The sequence below is a fragment of the Macaca thibetana genome, chromosome 16 (genome assembly GCF_024542745.1).
Source record: "Macaca thibetana thibetana isolate TM-01 chromosome 16, ASM2454274v1, whole genome shotgun sequence".
In the NCBI taxonomy this organism is placed as follows: Eukaryota; Metazoa; Chordata; class Mammalia; order Primates; family Cercopithecidae; genus Macaca; species Macaca thibetana.
In genome coordinates this window covers 22,457,512-22,471,978 of record NC_065593.1, presented here as the reverse complement: position 1 = coordinate 22,471,978, position 14,467 = coordinate 22,457,512, and the positions used below count along the sequence as shown (strand labels likewise).

At 49.2% G+C, this 14,467-nt stretch overlaps 1 protein-coding gene across 1 annotated transcript in view; it reads left to right on the top strand.

Moving 5' to 3' along the window:
• The window catches only part of NOS2 (nitric oxide synthase 2), a 41,967-nt gene that overhangs the window by 7,030 nt on the left and 20,470 nt on the right, over positions 1-14,467 (top strand). The window contains exons 2-10 of the mRNA XM_050763279.1: positions 2,158-2,242; positions 2,888-3,010; positions 4,014-4,162; positions 8,726-8,888; positions 9,680-9,771; positions 10,608-10,749; positions 10,878-11,017; positions 12,710-12,884; positions 12,975-13,076. Coding sequence (XP_050619236.1) covers positions 2,158-2,242; positions 2,888-3,010; positions 4,014-4,162; positions 8,726-8,888; positions 9,680-9,771; positions 10,608-10,749; positions 10,878-11,017; positions 12,710-12,884; positions 12,975-13,076 — 1,171 coding nt within the window. The remainder of the gene's footprint in view (positions 1-2,157; positions 2,243-2,887; positions 3,011-4,013; positions 4,163-8,725; positions 8,889-9,679; positions 9,772-10,607; positions 10,750-10,877; positions 11,018-12,709; positions 12,885-12,974; positions 13,077-14,467) is intronic.

The following is a 14,467-nucleotide window of genomic DNA, read 5'->3' as shown; positions in this document are numbered from 1 at the left end:
AGCAGCCCCATGATGACTGCTCAGCCGTGGCTTACCTGTTCTGAATATCCAGATTATCATATATATATATATATATATAATTTTTTTTTTTTTTGGCAGGCCACACCAGTCTAGACTAGAGGGGTGTGTTAAAGAAAAACTTATTCAATGACACTTGTTAAAGAACAGTATGGAAGACTTTATTTAGGACCATCTTGATAGGTACAGGGACCTGCTGCAGTGGGGTCTGGCAGTGGAGGAGAGAGATTGGGCCCAAATCCAAATACAGCAGGAGCCAGTGGGAATTTATAGCCAAAGATCAGGGCAGGGTCTGTGGATGGAAAATTACCAAGAAAAACTTCAGGCATAGGGGGAATTCTGCCTCACCAACCTAACAGGATTCTTGCTTAGCACAGGCTAAGGTGATCAGACATCGCCTGGGGGAGGATGGAGGACGAGGACCCTGATCAGATGGGGAGGGCGACAAGCTATGGAGGATGGAGGGTTCTTGTTAAACTGACTTTGCAGGGATTCTTTTGCTAAAACTGCATTTTTACAAGGAAATGCATGGATGGGCCCAGCAGAAGATTCAGAAGTCTGAGTAAAGTTTGGCCAAGCAAAGCATCTTTGCCATGTGACAATGGTTGGTCACGTGGAAGGCCCTTTACGGGGTTGTGGAATCCCTTGATTCAGGTATAAGTTGCTTTCTGATGCGTACTTACATCCTCTTTTAAGACAGTATCTCTTTATAGTTATGAATCACTTACTGCTACTATGTAATGTACATAATTAATTACATAATGGTAACATATAGTCATTTTTTTCCTATAATAAAAGCAATACATGGTCATTTATCCCATTTCAACATCATAGATATGTATCAAGTAGAAAATGAGAGACCCTCATAATAGTCTCTAACCCCCTCTCCCTCTGATGCACAAGCATGCACACACTGGAAAATACTGCCAAGAACATGGAATACAATACACTTTCAAACCAAGGTGCCCTGGTGGGATGATTCTCCCTAGGGGAGGCATGTGCGAGTGGTGACTATTCAGTTTGCCTGAATGAACCTGAAATCCCAAACGAGAACAAATGGTTTCTGACCGGTTTCAGAATACTGAATTTTAAAGTAATCTTTAATTTAAAAAGTTACTTTAAGTAATGTTTAATTTAATTTTTAAGTAATCTGTAATTTAATGCTAAGTTTTACAATGCTTGTTTTTACCTCGGTGAAGGTGACTTGACATCTTAGATTTGTTTTAAAATAATGATGAGGCAGGGAGGGTATAGTTGAAATGAGATTGGCAGTGGATTGATCACTGTTGAATTGGGTTGAATCTGGGTAAAGGGCCCAGGGAAGGTTATTGGACTCTTCTCTCTAATTTTGTATGCTTAACATTTTCCATAACAGAAATGTAGAATACGAAGATAAATCAAGTGTTTTAAATAAAAAAAGCTTAAGTCATGAAAAATAAGTGACTGGGGCTGGGCGCGGTGGCTCCCACCTATAATCCCAGCACTTTGGGAGGCTAAGGCAGGAGGATCACTTGAGGCCAGGAGTTTGAGGCCAGCCTGGGCAGCATGGTGAAACCCCATCTCTACCAAAAATAGAGAAATTAGCCGGGTGTGGTGGTGTGCGCCTATAGTCCCAGCTACCCAAGAGGCTGAGGTGGGAGGTTCACTTGAACCTGAGAGGTGGAGGTTGCAGAGAGCTGAGATCATGCCGCTGCACTCCAGCCTGGATGACAGTCAAAAAATACAAATATAAATATAAATCAATCAGTCAATCAATCAATCCAAGTGGCTGCTGGGCAATGCTGCTGGTCTGGGAGGCAGAGTTGTTGGAGCCATTCTCTGCCCACCCAGCCCCTGTGCCACGTTTGTACAGTCCAGAGGGTGAAGGAGCATTTTCCAGATCCTCTATGGGCTGCTGTTTGGGCCAGTAGCTTTGGCTCAGCTCTGCTCATGCCCTTTTGGCTCTGCAGGAGGAAGAAGATAAGAGGAAGAGGGAAGGTGGGGATGGGGGGCAGTTGGTCAGACTGACCATGAACAATTCACTCCCACCCTCCGGACTCAGTTTCCCTATTTGTCAAATGAGGGTACTGACAGAGGGAACTCCAAGAGCCCCCTCCACCCTCAGATACCCCATCTCATACTAGCTGTTTCCTTTCACAGTCTAGTGACACAGGATGACCTTCAGTATCACAGCCTCAGCAAGCAGCAGAATGAGTCCCCGCAGCCCCTCGTGGGGACAGGAAAGGTCAGTGAGTCACATGGGTGTGGGAAGCCCCTTCCTCTCTGGTCCAGGCAGATGCAGACAGAGCAGCCTGTTAGAGGCTGGGCTGGAGAGGGCAGGAAGCCAGGGTTTGGGTGGAGAGTGGAGAGTCCCAGACCTGGGGTGTTGGGGGGAACAGGTGGGAATGAGGAAGGGCTTTGGGAGAGTGGGACAACACCCAGTGGTCGGGAGTGGTGGCCCCTGAGGTGCACTGACAGCTAGCTTCTATCCCTTGGGTTCCCTACCATTCTAGAGAGGTGGGCAGAGAAATGGGTGGGAGTGGGAGAGAGGGTGGCTTATATGTCCTTCCATGCTCCCAGGGAAGGAAGGCAGTGGTGCCTTTCTGTTCTCGGTGGTATTGGCTCTGACAGTCATCCTCCTCACCTCTAACTTAGTCCCTCCTACGGCAGTTCCTCTGAGGAAGCATTTGGCAGGGCCCTGGGTGAGGAGAGGACCCTGGCCAGTGGCCCAGGCACCTGGAGCTCTTTGCAGGCACTGGCCCAGGTGGCTCAGGGGAGGGACACCCTGCCCTGTGTGGCCACCAATAGATCCTTCCCCACTCCAAGACAGGGCAGGGGCTGGGGTCTGGGAGAGACCTGAGAGAAAACCCTGGCTTTTTTCCCCTCGCAGAAGTCTCCAGAATCTCTGGTCAAGCCGGATGCAACCCCATTGTCCTCCCCACGGCACGTGAGGATCAAAAACTGGGGCAGCGGGATGACTTTCCAGGACACACTTCACCACAAGGCCAAAGGGGTACGTCTGGGGCTTCAGGGAGAACCACCTTTGTCCCAAGCTGGTGAAGCTGCCAAGGCTTTGTGGATCAAACAGGCGTCCCCCTGGGCAAACCAAACAATCATCTGCTTGGGCAAAGGGGTCTGGAAACAGAGACATTCTTCACAGATTACAGTAGGCATCTGTGCATTGACTTAATGATGCCAACTCCCTGTTAACCACCCCAGTAGATAATGGATAATCCAGAAGGTCAAATAAATGATTGCAGAAACAAATTCATATCTTTCTTAGATTTCAGGATAATGTCAGGGAGAATTTTCTAACAGAACTGCTCAGAGCTGGACTGTATTACATCAGGAGGTAGTGAGCTCCCTGTCACTGGAAGGATTTAAGTGCAATTTGATAGATTGCAGAGGGGTTCAAGTATCCTGTGAGTGGTTGGACTAAATGTCTTTTCAGGCTTCTTTTGGTCATCTAAATTTTTGTTCTAACTTCAGGATACATTCTATGGTTGTAAAGTGGGGAAGAATGGACAATTTCAAGACCATGAAAGTAAAATGATTTCCCACATGCCCCCAAACCACCACAGTTAACATTCGGGTGTACTTCATTCGTGTGTGTGTGTGTGTGTGTGTGTGTATGTGTGTGTGTGTGTCCGCGTGTGCCATCCTATGTCTCATTTCAGTTTGTTTTGGCCAAATACCAATATCGTGTTCCCATAGGAGCCATATTGGATTGACTTTGCTCTGGATCTGGAGCTGGCTGGGGAGCAGGGCCAGAGACTGAGTCCGGAGTAGGGGGGCAAACCTGACTCACACCCACTGGGGTTCAGCCAGTGGAAGAGAGGAGATCTAGGTGGGAGAAAGCCAGGTGGACCCCAAGGAGGAGGTGCCACAGGGGTGGAGAGGAGGTGCAGGGAGCCAGAGCAGCCAGAGAGGAGCCAGGTGGCCAGGAGAGCTGGCCCCAGAGGAGGGTGGCAAGAGGCCAAATGGCCCACCCTCACCACCTGCCTCTCTCTTTCCAGATTTTGACTTGCAGGTCCAAATCTTGCTTGGGGTCCATTATGACTCCCAAAAGTTTGACCAGAGGACCCAGGGACAAGCCTACCCCTCCAGATGAGCTTCTACCTCAAGCTATCGAATTTGTCAACCAATATTACGGCTCCTTCAAAGAGTAAGGCTTGCCCGCTGCAGGGTCGCTGCCTCCTGCCCTTCCTTCTGCTCTCCTGTCTCCACCCATCGCCTCTGACCCTAGCTAGATAGCTTTCTTTTCCAGATTTGTGGTGTTAAATCACTATGGTTTTGCAGAGCGAAAATGGTTTTCTAGGGGAGAAGACCCTGGAGCAGGTTCTCATAATTGTAGGATAAAGTTGTACATAGTGATACCGGTTAAAAGTGACTGAATTTGAACCCTGGCTCCCACATTGTGTCTCAACATCCTCATCATATTAATGGCAAAAACTGCAACTACTTTTGCACCAACCTAATATAAAATGGAGAAAATAATAGAAGGTGGCTCGTGTGATTTTTGTGAGGATTCAGTAAGTTCAGAACAGTGTCCTGGCTTACAGAGACCTTGATTATGAATTAATATGGACCCTTTAACTGTGAAATATTTGAGACAGAAAGGATCTCTGAGGCCACCTAGTCAGGCCTCCTACAGGTGTGAACATGGAAGCTGGTGACATACTTGAAGTCACCTCATTCCAGCTAGAAGCCAGGCCACCTGACTAGGAGAGAGCAGGCCATTGCTCTTTGCCCTGACTCTGGTGGGATTCTACATTTCTGGAGTTCTCTTTTTTTTTTTTTCTACCCAGTGAGGCTTCCCTGAAGACCATGCTAGACATCCTTTATTTCTATGACCAATTGGTCATTTGCTTGACAGACACACATCAGGCACTGAGTATGCCCCAGCCTTGTGTCAGACACTGGAATACAAAGATTTTTAATTGTCATTTGCCAATTTTATTGCCAACATATACAATTTTAATCATCCAAAGAGAGGTTGTAAAGCACTGTGGCCTTCCCAGTTTCAAATCCTAGCTGTGCCCCTTACAAGCTGAGTAACCCTGGGCAAGTTACTTTGTCTCTCTATGCCTTGATTTTCTTACCGAAAATGGTGATAATAATAGTACCCACCTTGCAGGAGGAGGGTAGTCTACGGGAGTTTATAAAGATGAAAGGAGTTAAAGAATATAAAGAGCTGGGAACAATGCCTGGCCCATAGTAAGCACGACATAAATATTAGCCATTATTATGTTTTTAGAACACTGTGTTGTCCAAATAAAATATGTGGCTATGTAATTTAGGCCCCTTTAAAACTTAAAACAAAAATGCACGAAGAGATTGTAAGAAAGAATGTCTGAAGGAAATGGATTGTTTTCTTTTTGTTTGTTTGTTTTTTTTTTTGTTTTTGTTTTTTGAGATGGAGTTTTGATCTTGTTGCCCAGGCTGGAGTGCAGTGGCGCGATCTCGGCTCACTGCCACCTCTGCCTCCTGGGTTTAGGCGATTCTCCTGCCTCAGCCTCCTGAGTAGCTGGGACTACAGGCATGTGCCACTACACCTGGCTAATTTTTTTTTTTTGTATTTTTAGTTGAGACGGGGTTTCATCTTGTTGGCCAGGCTGGTCTCAATCTCCCAACCTTGTGATCCACCCACCTCACCCTCCCAAAGTGCTGGGATTACAGGCATGAGCCACTGAGCCTGGCCCAGAAATGGATTGTTTTCTAGGCTGGGAGGGGAGTGTAGCTATTAGGGCAGAGCCTCACACAGCACTGCACCACATGAAGTGAGCCACAGACGTGTACCTGGGACTCCCTGGTGGAAAGAGTGGCTTCTAGTGGTACCACCTCCACTTTTCTTTTCTTTTCTTCGTCTTCTTTTTTTTTTTTTTTTTTTTTTTTGAGACTGGGTCTTGCTCTGTCTCCCAGACTGGAACTCAGTGGCACAATCTCTGCTCACTGCAGCCTCAATCTCTGGGATCAAATGATCCTCCCACCACAGCTTCCTGAGGAGCTGGGACCACAGGTGTACACCACTATGCCCAGCTAATTTTTTAAATTTTTAGTAAAGACAGGGTCTCGCTATGTTGCCCAGGCTGGTCTTCAACCCCTGAGCTCAAGCGATCCTCCTGCCTCGGCCTCCAGAAATGCCGGGATTACAGATGTGTGCCGCTGCACGTGGCCCACCTCCAGTTTTCTACAATCCTAGAATGTCTGAGCTGGGAGGGACCGTGAGTCTTCAGAAAAGGCCCACATCTTCCAGGGTCAGTGGTCTTCAACCCTGGCTGCACAGTAGACTCACCTGGAAAGCCTGCAAAATTCTGATGGCAGGGTCCCTTGAGTCAAGGGCAGCGGAATCTTGGGAGGTGGGGACGAGGCAGACGTGTGTGTGCTTCAAAAGCTCCCCTGGTGATTCTAATGTGCAGCCTGGATTGAGCGGCCTGCTAGGGGCTGCCTGCTTTGTGACTGCAAACTTCACAAGATCCTTGGCCTTTCAGCTCAGCTGTTAATTAATGAGCCTTTCGGGGTCCAGGGATTTTCCTGGATAGGTTTCATTGGGCCACAGTACTTATTTATTTATTTATTTAGCACAAAGCACGTGTGCACCACAACACTATGAGATTGGTATTATTATTATCCTCATCTTACAGACAAGGCAACTGAAGTCCACAGAAGAGATGTACCTTGCTCAAAGTCACATCCTCCGAAGCCCCAGAGTGGGGATTTGAACCCAGGCAGCTGGTGCCCGAGCCCTTGCTTTTCCTGTCAGTGCTCTAGTACCTAGTCATGTGGCCTTGCAGGTTCCCAACTCTATTCTGGACCTGGGAGGCCTTGCTGTTGTGTGGAAGGCAATTGGGCGGGTGTTCAGAAGCCCAGTAGGGCTACAGGGCCACGCTTGGTGGTATTGGAACCCATTTGCTTCTCACAGAGGAAAACTGTATTTCTCCAAGTCACAAGTACATACCTTGAACCCCTGCTTCCCTGACCAAGAGATCCTGGGGGTGTGGACGGGGAATGGCAGCCTCTGCTCACAAGGACCCTGGCAGTCTAAGACATGACCAGCTGAGCGGGGTCAGTGGCCTTTTGTATCTGAAGAATCATAGCATATTTAGAGATTGTGACTTGCTGCATGTTACATTTAAATGTGTTCACTGATGATGAAAGCCACTCCTTTTTTTCAGAGCTCATAGACATCATAGCATTTGTAATGCCTTAGAAACATGATTATATGAAAACGGCCGTCACATCTAAAACTCTGAAGGAATTGGATGTGAATGTAAAAAATAATCTTCTCTTGCATATGCACGTGCTGACCACCATGTGTGTTGGCGGTGTGGGTGTTATGGTGATCATTACTGTTTTCATGCTCGGATGCAGAGTGGGGAATATTGCTGGAAGCTTTGTGTGGGGAGGGAGGTCTCCCAGCAGTGGGGTGGTTCCCACCTCACCCAGCAGCTTCTTATGGCAGGGGTGTCCTTGGGGATAAATATCATCAAGTGTTTTGTCTTCGTGCTTTTTTTCTCGAATCAAGGAAAAGTTGTCGAGACACTCTTCATCCACAGAAAGGCCATTTTGTTCGGAGTTACCCACTCTCCTTAATCAGGAGTTCATTCTTTAAATAGTTTTGATACTGTTTCAAAGGCTTTGGGGCTGATTGGAAATCTCAAGGTTGTTGTTGTTGTTGGTGTGTGTGTGTGTGTGTTTCAAAGCCTTTCTGACTGAGTCCCTCCCTCCCTTTGGGATATTTTTGAAGTCTGGGAGGGGAGGAGAGAAGCAAGTTTAGAATTGCATATGGAGTGACTGAATGAGCAATTCTGAGGCTGAGGAACACCATGGTTTAGAGAGACTATGACGTGGGCAGCTCTTTTCTGGCCAGGCCCTGGGACCCTGCAGACTGAGCTCCAATAGCCAGGTCCCAGTCCTGGCTTGACCAGGCTCCTGAGAAAGGGTGGGCAGGCCCTCAACATCTTTGGGCTTACCGTCCCCGCTAGGGTGGAAGGTGGAGGGTCACATTGCCAACAGTTAAGGATCTGGGCTTGGCATCAGGGCGACCTGGGTCTGAGTCCTGACTTTGCTCTTTTCTGTACTTATGTTCCTGGGCGTGGTACTTAACCTCCTAGAGCCTTGAGATCCTTGGCTATAAAACAGATGCGAAAATATCTCCCTCCCAGACTCAGTGAGACCCTGCCTGCGAGTTGCTTCACCCAGTGCCTGGCTCATGTGGGTACCCAGTACACGGGAGCTGCCACGGAGGGGCTGGCTCATCTTCTCTCAGCCATGTCAAGGCAGGAGGGCACTCTCCTAACTAATGGAGAGGCAGGACATTGCTATGGCTGGATGGGACACTCCTCCCAGGCTTGCAAGTGTCTGAGAAGGATTGCACCCCTTACTGAGATGAATATGATTAAAGAAAAAGCACCTGAAAATAAGCAGCATTCCCATGGACTCAGGACTGGCTGAGTAACATTTATAGGACTCAGTGTAAAAATGAAAATGTGGCCTCTTTATTTTAAAATGATTAAGAATTTCAAGATGGGGACAGCAGAGCAATAAGCGTGGGGTGCTTCTAGGCTAAGTGTGGGGTCCCCAAAGCCAGTCCTGGAGGGAGCTGTCTCTGGTGAGAGGCGTCTTGCCCTTCTGGTGTCCTATTTCAGTTCCTGCTTCTGTGGATTGAATCAATCCCCATGTAAGGCCATCTCATTGTTGATCTTCCTTCTGTCTTCCTGTCCCCCAGGGCAAAAATAGAGGAACATCTGGCCAGGGTGGAAGCGGTAACAAAGGAGATAGAAACAACAGGAACCTACCAACTGACGGGAGATGAGCTCATCTTCGCCACCAAGCAGGCCTGGCGCAATGCCCCACGCTGCATTGGGAGGATCCAGTGGTCCAACCTGCAGGTGAACTTCCTTAGACCTGAGCAGGAGAGAGCTGGAGGCGGCCAGGCCCTGAGCAGATGGCTTGGAACAGCCACACAGAGCTGTGCCTAGGCCTCCTGGGACTGAAGCCACGGCCCTGGACCCTCTCTCACATTCCCAAATGTTGAGATGGGGCACCTAGAGTCCCTCTCTAGAAGCCTTGAATCGTGTTTCAGCACCAGAGTTTCTAGCTGCCCGTTCTCTATTGTGTTAAATTCAGGAGACTAAATGCCATCATTAGAGTAAACCACGACCTTGTTTTTATTACTCTTGAGGCCGTGGTGCTGCAAGATGTGTTGTTTTCCTCGAATGCTTGAATTCTTGGCTCCAAGAGAACATTTTATTTAGCCTAGCCTCCTAGGCCATCTTTTTGTTGGGGAATCATTTGTTGCAGGATAATATTGAAAGCTCTTGGACAGAGAAATCGATTAGAACTGCCAGTGAAACCAACTCTGGCTGTGTAATATGTGCTGGTGTGGGAAAGGACCTAGCCTGGGGCTGTAGGAATCCCGATTCATGTGCTTTCAAGTCAGGTTTTCTTGGAATTCTGGCTTTGCTGGGATCATCTGAGTGGAGTTGCCTGTGTTCCCCTAGAGGGCAGCTATGAGATGGGAGTGGTGGTGCAGATGGGAGGCTGCACTCTTCTGCATGGTGTTGAGTGTTTGAGTGTTGAGTGTTTCGGCTGCTCCATTGGTTCCCAGTGACTTCTGATCAGCCTCAAAGCCTCTGTCTGCCCAGTCTTTGATGGGCATGGTCTGGATGGGCTGTTGTAGGTCTTCGATGCCCGCAACTGTTCCACCGCCCGGGAAATGTTTGAACACATCTGCAGACACGTGCGTTACTCCACCAACAATGGCAACATCAGGTCGGTGCACGTTTCCCAGGGCTGCAGAGGGGCTTGCCTTGCCTGAGAATCTCAGCCAAAAGATGCAGCACTTGGGTCTAGGGGAGGCATCTCCAGCTCCAAGAGAAACCAGAGAGAAAGGAAAAAGAGAAAGACTCAGGCTTCTTCGGGGACCTCCAGTAGCGAGCCCAGCCCCTGTGAGCTCAGCTCCCATCGGCAGCCCATGCCTTTGGTTTCCTTCTGACGTGGAGCCATTTGGAGGGGATGGAGAATCTTTAAGTAGTAACTGCTTCACTATTCAGGGTTGGGGCTCCCATTTTTTAGAAGGGTTGGGATGTTAAGAGGTTACCTTCCTCTCCCAACCAATGAGATCACAGCTAATAGGACTGAACAGCTCATTCAGTCATTCATTCATCTTTTTGTTCAGCAAGCACTCAGTGCCTACCTAATGCAACCCAACACAGGACTAGGCTGGGGGAGCAGGAGGAAGGTGGGGTATGGGGGGTAGGAGGCAGAGTGACTAGAACCCTAAGATGCTGCTCCAGCTGCCATGAGCCTACGACCTGCACTAGACAGGCATCCAGCTAACTCCACTGCAAAGAGGGAGACATAGGGCAGCGAAGGAAAGACTGGCAAATCAGCTAACCCTGCCTGATGGATGGGAAGGCCCCCTTGAGGGGGTGGGCCCTGGGTCTTGAGGGAGGGCAGGAGGAGGGGCATGTCAGGAGGCTGGCTCAGTCAGCTCGGGATCAGGGGCTGCAGAGCAGGTAGGGTGGAGGGGGAGGTAGGGCCAGTGCAGGATGGCTGGGCCCCCATCAGGGCCAGGTGGTAAACAGCACTGTTCCTGTCCCGGGAAGGTCGGCCATCACCGTGTTCCCCCAGCGGAGCGATGGTAAGCACGACTTCCGGGTGTGGAATGCTCAGCTCATCCGCTACGCGGGCTACCAGATGCCAGATGGCAGCATCAGAGGGGATCCTGCCAACGTGGAATTCACTCAGGTACCCAGCCCAGCCTCAGCCCCTGGCCCTGGGGGCAGGGAGCCCCGTGGTGAGCGAGTGACAGAGTGGAGCCCAGAGGAGACACGCAGTCCGGGCTTGCAGACTCACGGGCCTGTCTTGTTCCCCAGCTGTGCATCGACCTGGGCTGGAAGCCCAAGTATGGCCGCTTCGATGTGGTCCCCCTGGTCCTACAGGCTGACGGCCGTGACCCTGAGCTCTTCGAAATCCCACCTGACCTTGTGCTTGAGGTGGCCATGGAACATCCCAAGTAAGTGGGCTGAGGGTGCTGGGGGCAGGGGTGAGTCAACACACAGCTCTTCTTTCCTAAGTGAGGCTCCAGCCCTCAGGCCCCTCCGAATACCTCCCCTAAAGCCCAGCCAGCAGCAGGTGACACTCAGGGGGCTGGCTTTCAAGGACTCTTTTGTCATTGTTGCGTTCTGCAGCCAGTCTGCACTGGCACCTCGGGCCTCAGACAGGATGATTTGTTGATGCTGAGGGGAAGCAGAGGCTTAGATGCACGCGGCCCCAGGAGCTTGGGAAGCAGTGACTGCAGGAGAGGAATGCGTTGAGATTCTGGAAAGGAGCAGCCCAGGCCTCTTCTGCCCTCCTGACAATGCTCTTAGCTGTCCCTCTCCTGTCGGGGGCATATAGGGCTCCAGTGACTTCAAGAGTCCCACTGGCCCAGCCCCTGCTCTAGGCAGTTCTCATAATTGCAAAAATACCTCTGCGTATTGAGATTTACTCTCTCGCAGACATTGGGCTGGGCTCTTCTTCCTGGCCATTGAATGAACTGAATTCAGTCCCAACTCACAGCCTTTGTACTCCCTGTTCCCTTTGCCTGACATGCCCTTTCCTCAGAATTTTTCTAGGCTCATTTCTTCTTGTCAAAAGGCATTTCCTATAATGCCATCTCCTGTGAGAAGACTCTCTGACCACTCAAGCTAGAGGAGGGCCCCCTTACCCTCAGTCTAACACATCATCTTGTTTTTATTCCTTATGTATTTGTTTACCCATTTATAATCTAGAGTCTAGACATTAGACTATAAGCTCCTTGAGAGTGGAGATCTTTTCTTTTCTGTTCACAATGCATACCCAACAGCTAGCAGAGTGCCTGGCACATAGTAGGTGCTCAGTTATAAATATTTGTGGAATAAATGAATATACAAGTGAATGATATTACTAGCTTTATAATAATTCCATGAATTTGATGCTATGATTTCTATTCTGATAACGAGGATGTTGAGGCTCAGAGAGGCTAAAAACATCCCAAGGTCACACTGCTAGTCAGTGGTGAGGCAGAAGTTGAACCCCGGCTTTCTGACACTGGTGTCCTTAATTGCTCTATTGTGTTGCATTCTCAGCATTTAGCACAGAGCCTGGCACATACTTGATGCTTAATATGGGTTTGCATGAATGAATGAGTGCATGAATGCATAATTTAATAAATGGCACCCTGTGTGTCCAATACGTCTCTCGGGCTGGGATTAACTCAGAATCAACTCTTGGAAAGGAGTTTTCTTGTTTGACTCTTTCTGAAGCTTTTTTCTTGGTGGGAAGGTGGGGGGTCAATGGGAGGGCAAAGGTGCAAAAGTGAAGCCCCCAGCACCAGACATGGTGGTTCATGGTGGTTCATACCTGTAATTCCAGCACTTTTGGGAGGCTGAGGCAGGAAGATTGCTTGAGGCCAGTAGTTCAAGACCAGCCTAGGCAACATAGTGAGACTCTACAAAAAAAAAAAAAAGAAAGAAAAAAATTAGCTGAGCAAGGTGGCACATGCCTGCAGTCCTAGCTACTTGGGAGGCTGAGGCAGGAGGATCGTCTGAGCCCAGGAGTTAAAGGCTGCAGTGAGCTATGATTGTGCCACTGCACTCCAGCATGAGCAATGGAACAAGACCAAGTCTCAAAAAAAAAAAAAAAAAAAAGGAAGGCCCCAGTTAAATTGTGTCTGCCTTTTTGCCAGATATGAGTGGTTTCGGGAACTGGAGCTAAAGTGGTACGCCCTGCCTGCAGTGGCCAACATGCTGCTCGAGGTGGGCGGCCTGGAGTTCCCAGGGTGCCCCTTCAATGGCTGGTACATGGGCACAGAGATCGGAGTCCGAGACTTCTGTGACGTCCAACGCTACAACATCCTGGAGGTAACACAAGCAGCCCAGCTGGCCAGCTGGAGGTGTGGGCCTGGGGGTGGCTCCAGGGACTGACTCCCCGCTATCACTCTGCCTCTGTAGGAAGTGGGCAGGAGAATGGGCTTGGAAACGCACAAGCTGGCCTCGCTCTGGAAAGACCAGGCTGTCGTTGAGATCAACATTGCTGTGCTCCATAGTTTCCAGGTATGTCTGGAGTTTTGTGAGTCTGAAGACTTTTTGGTTAGAAGCTCATCAGATCCAGTGACTTATGTGATGCTTACTTTATAAGTCAGCCCCCTTGCTCACTCTAGAGGTCCAGCAACAGGCAGCTCTTCACCTCCCAAGACTGTTCAATCCCTGCACTTGAGCACTGAATTCTGTGCTCTCTCAATCGCTCTAGGACTTCACTGCTGAAAATTTCCCTCTTCTCTCTCTGTATCATCAGTGTCTCTCTCTGCTGAGTCATTCCCAGCAGTGTACAGACAGGCTCTCCTAGCCCCATGTCAAAAAATAAATGAATAGCTAACACGCAACTCCTGCCAAACCTCAGGCTCCCTCCAGCCACTGCCTCACCTTTCTGCTCCTTTCTACAGCAAAACTATGGAGAGATCTCATTGCCATTCCTCATCCCCCAGCTGCTTCAGCCTGGCTGGGTGACAGAGCGAGACTCCACTCAAAAAAAAAAAAAAAAAAAAGAAAGGCCTCCCTGACTATGCCATGTAAAATGATACCCTCGCCCCACTGCCAACCTGTCTCTCTGTGTTAGTCCTTTAACCATTTTATTTTTCTTCAAAATACTTCCTCATACAGTTCCTGGCATTATATAGGATGTCGACTTTTTTTCCTTTTCCTTTTTTTTTTTTTTTTGGGACATCATCTCACTTGGTCACCCAGGCTGGAATGCAGTGGCATGATCACTGCAGCCTCGACCTCCCGGGCTCAAGTGATCCTCCCACCTTAGCCTGCCAAGTAGCTGGGACTACAGGTGCACACCACGCTTGCCTAATTTTTGTATTTTTAGTAGAGATGGTGTTTTTCCATGTTGCCCAGGTTGGTTCTGAACTCCTGGCCTCAAGTGATCTGCCTGCCTCAGCCTTCCAAAGCTCTGGGATTGTAGGCATAAGCCACTGCACCGGGCCGGCTTTCTTTATTGTTTGGTTTTCCCCACTAGAATGTAAGCGCCATGGGGCAGGGACCTTGTCTCTCTGTTTGCTGCTGCACCTCTAGCCTAGAAGAGTGTCTGGCACATGGTAGATGCTAAAATAATGTGTCTTGGAAGAATGAATGATGAGGGCCACATCCACATTCTCGCCTGGCATAAACTGGGTCTTCAGTCCTGGTCTGATGCGTGCATGAATGAGTGACGCTGGGAGGGGACCTATGAGCTGTGGCTGCTCTTGCTTGCTGTGTGAGGGTGACAGCCTCCACCTCCTCTTAAGCCCACACACAGCCACTGGGCTCCTGTGTAGGGCTAAGCCCTCTGGCCCATCTGCTGTTCTTACCCATGGAAACACTTCTCTTCCCTGTGGGAAGGAGGCCTGAGATGTAGGAAGATACTACTTTAGAAGCCACAACCATTGCCATAAAGCTGACAG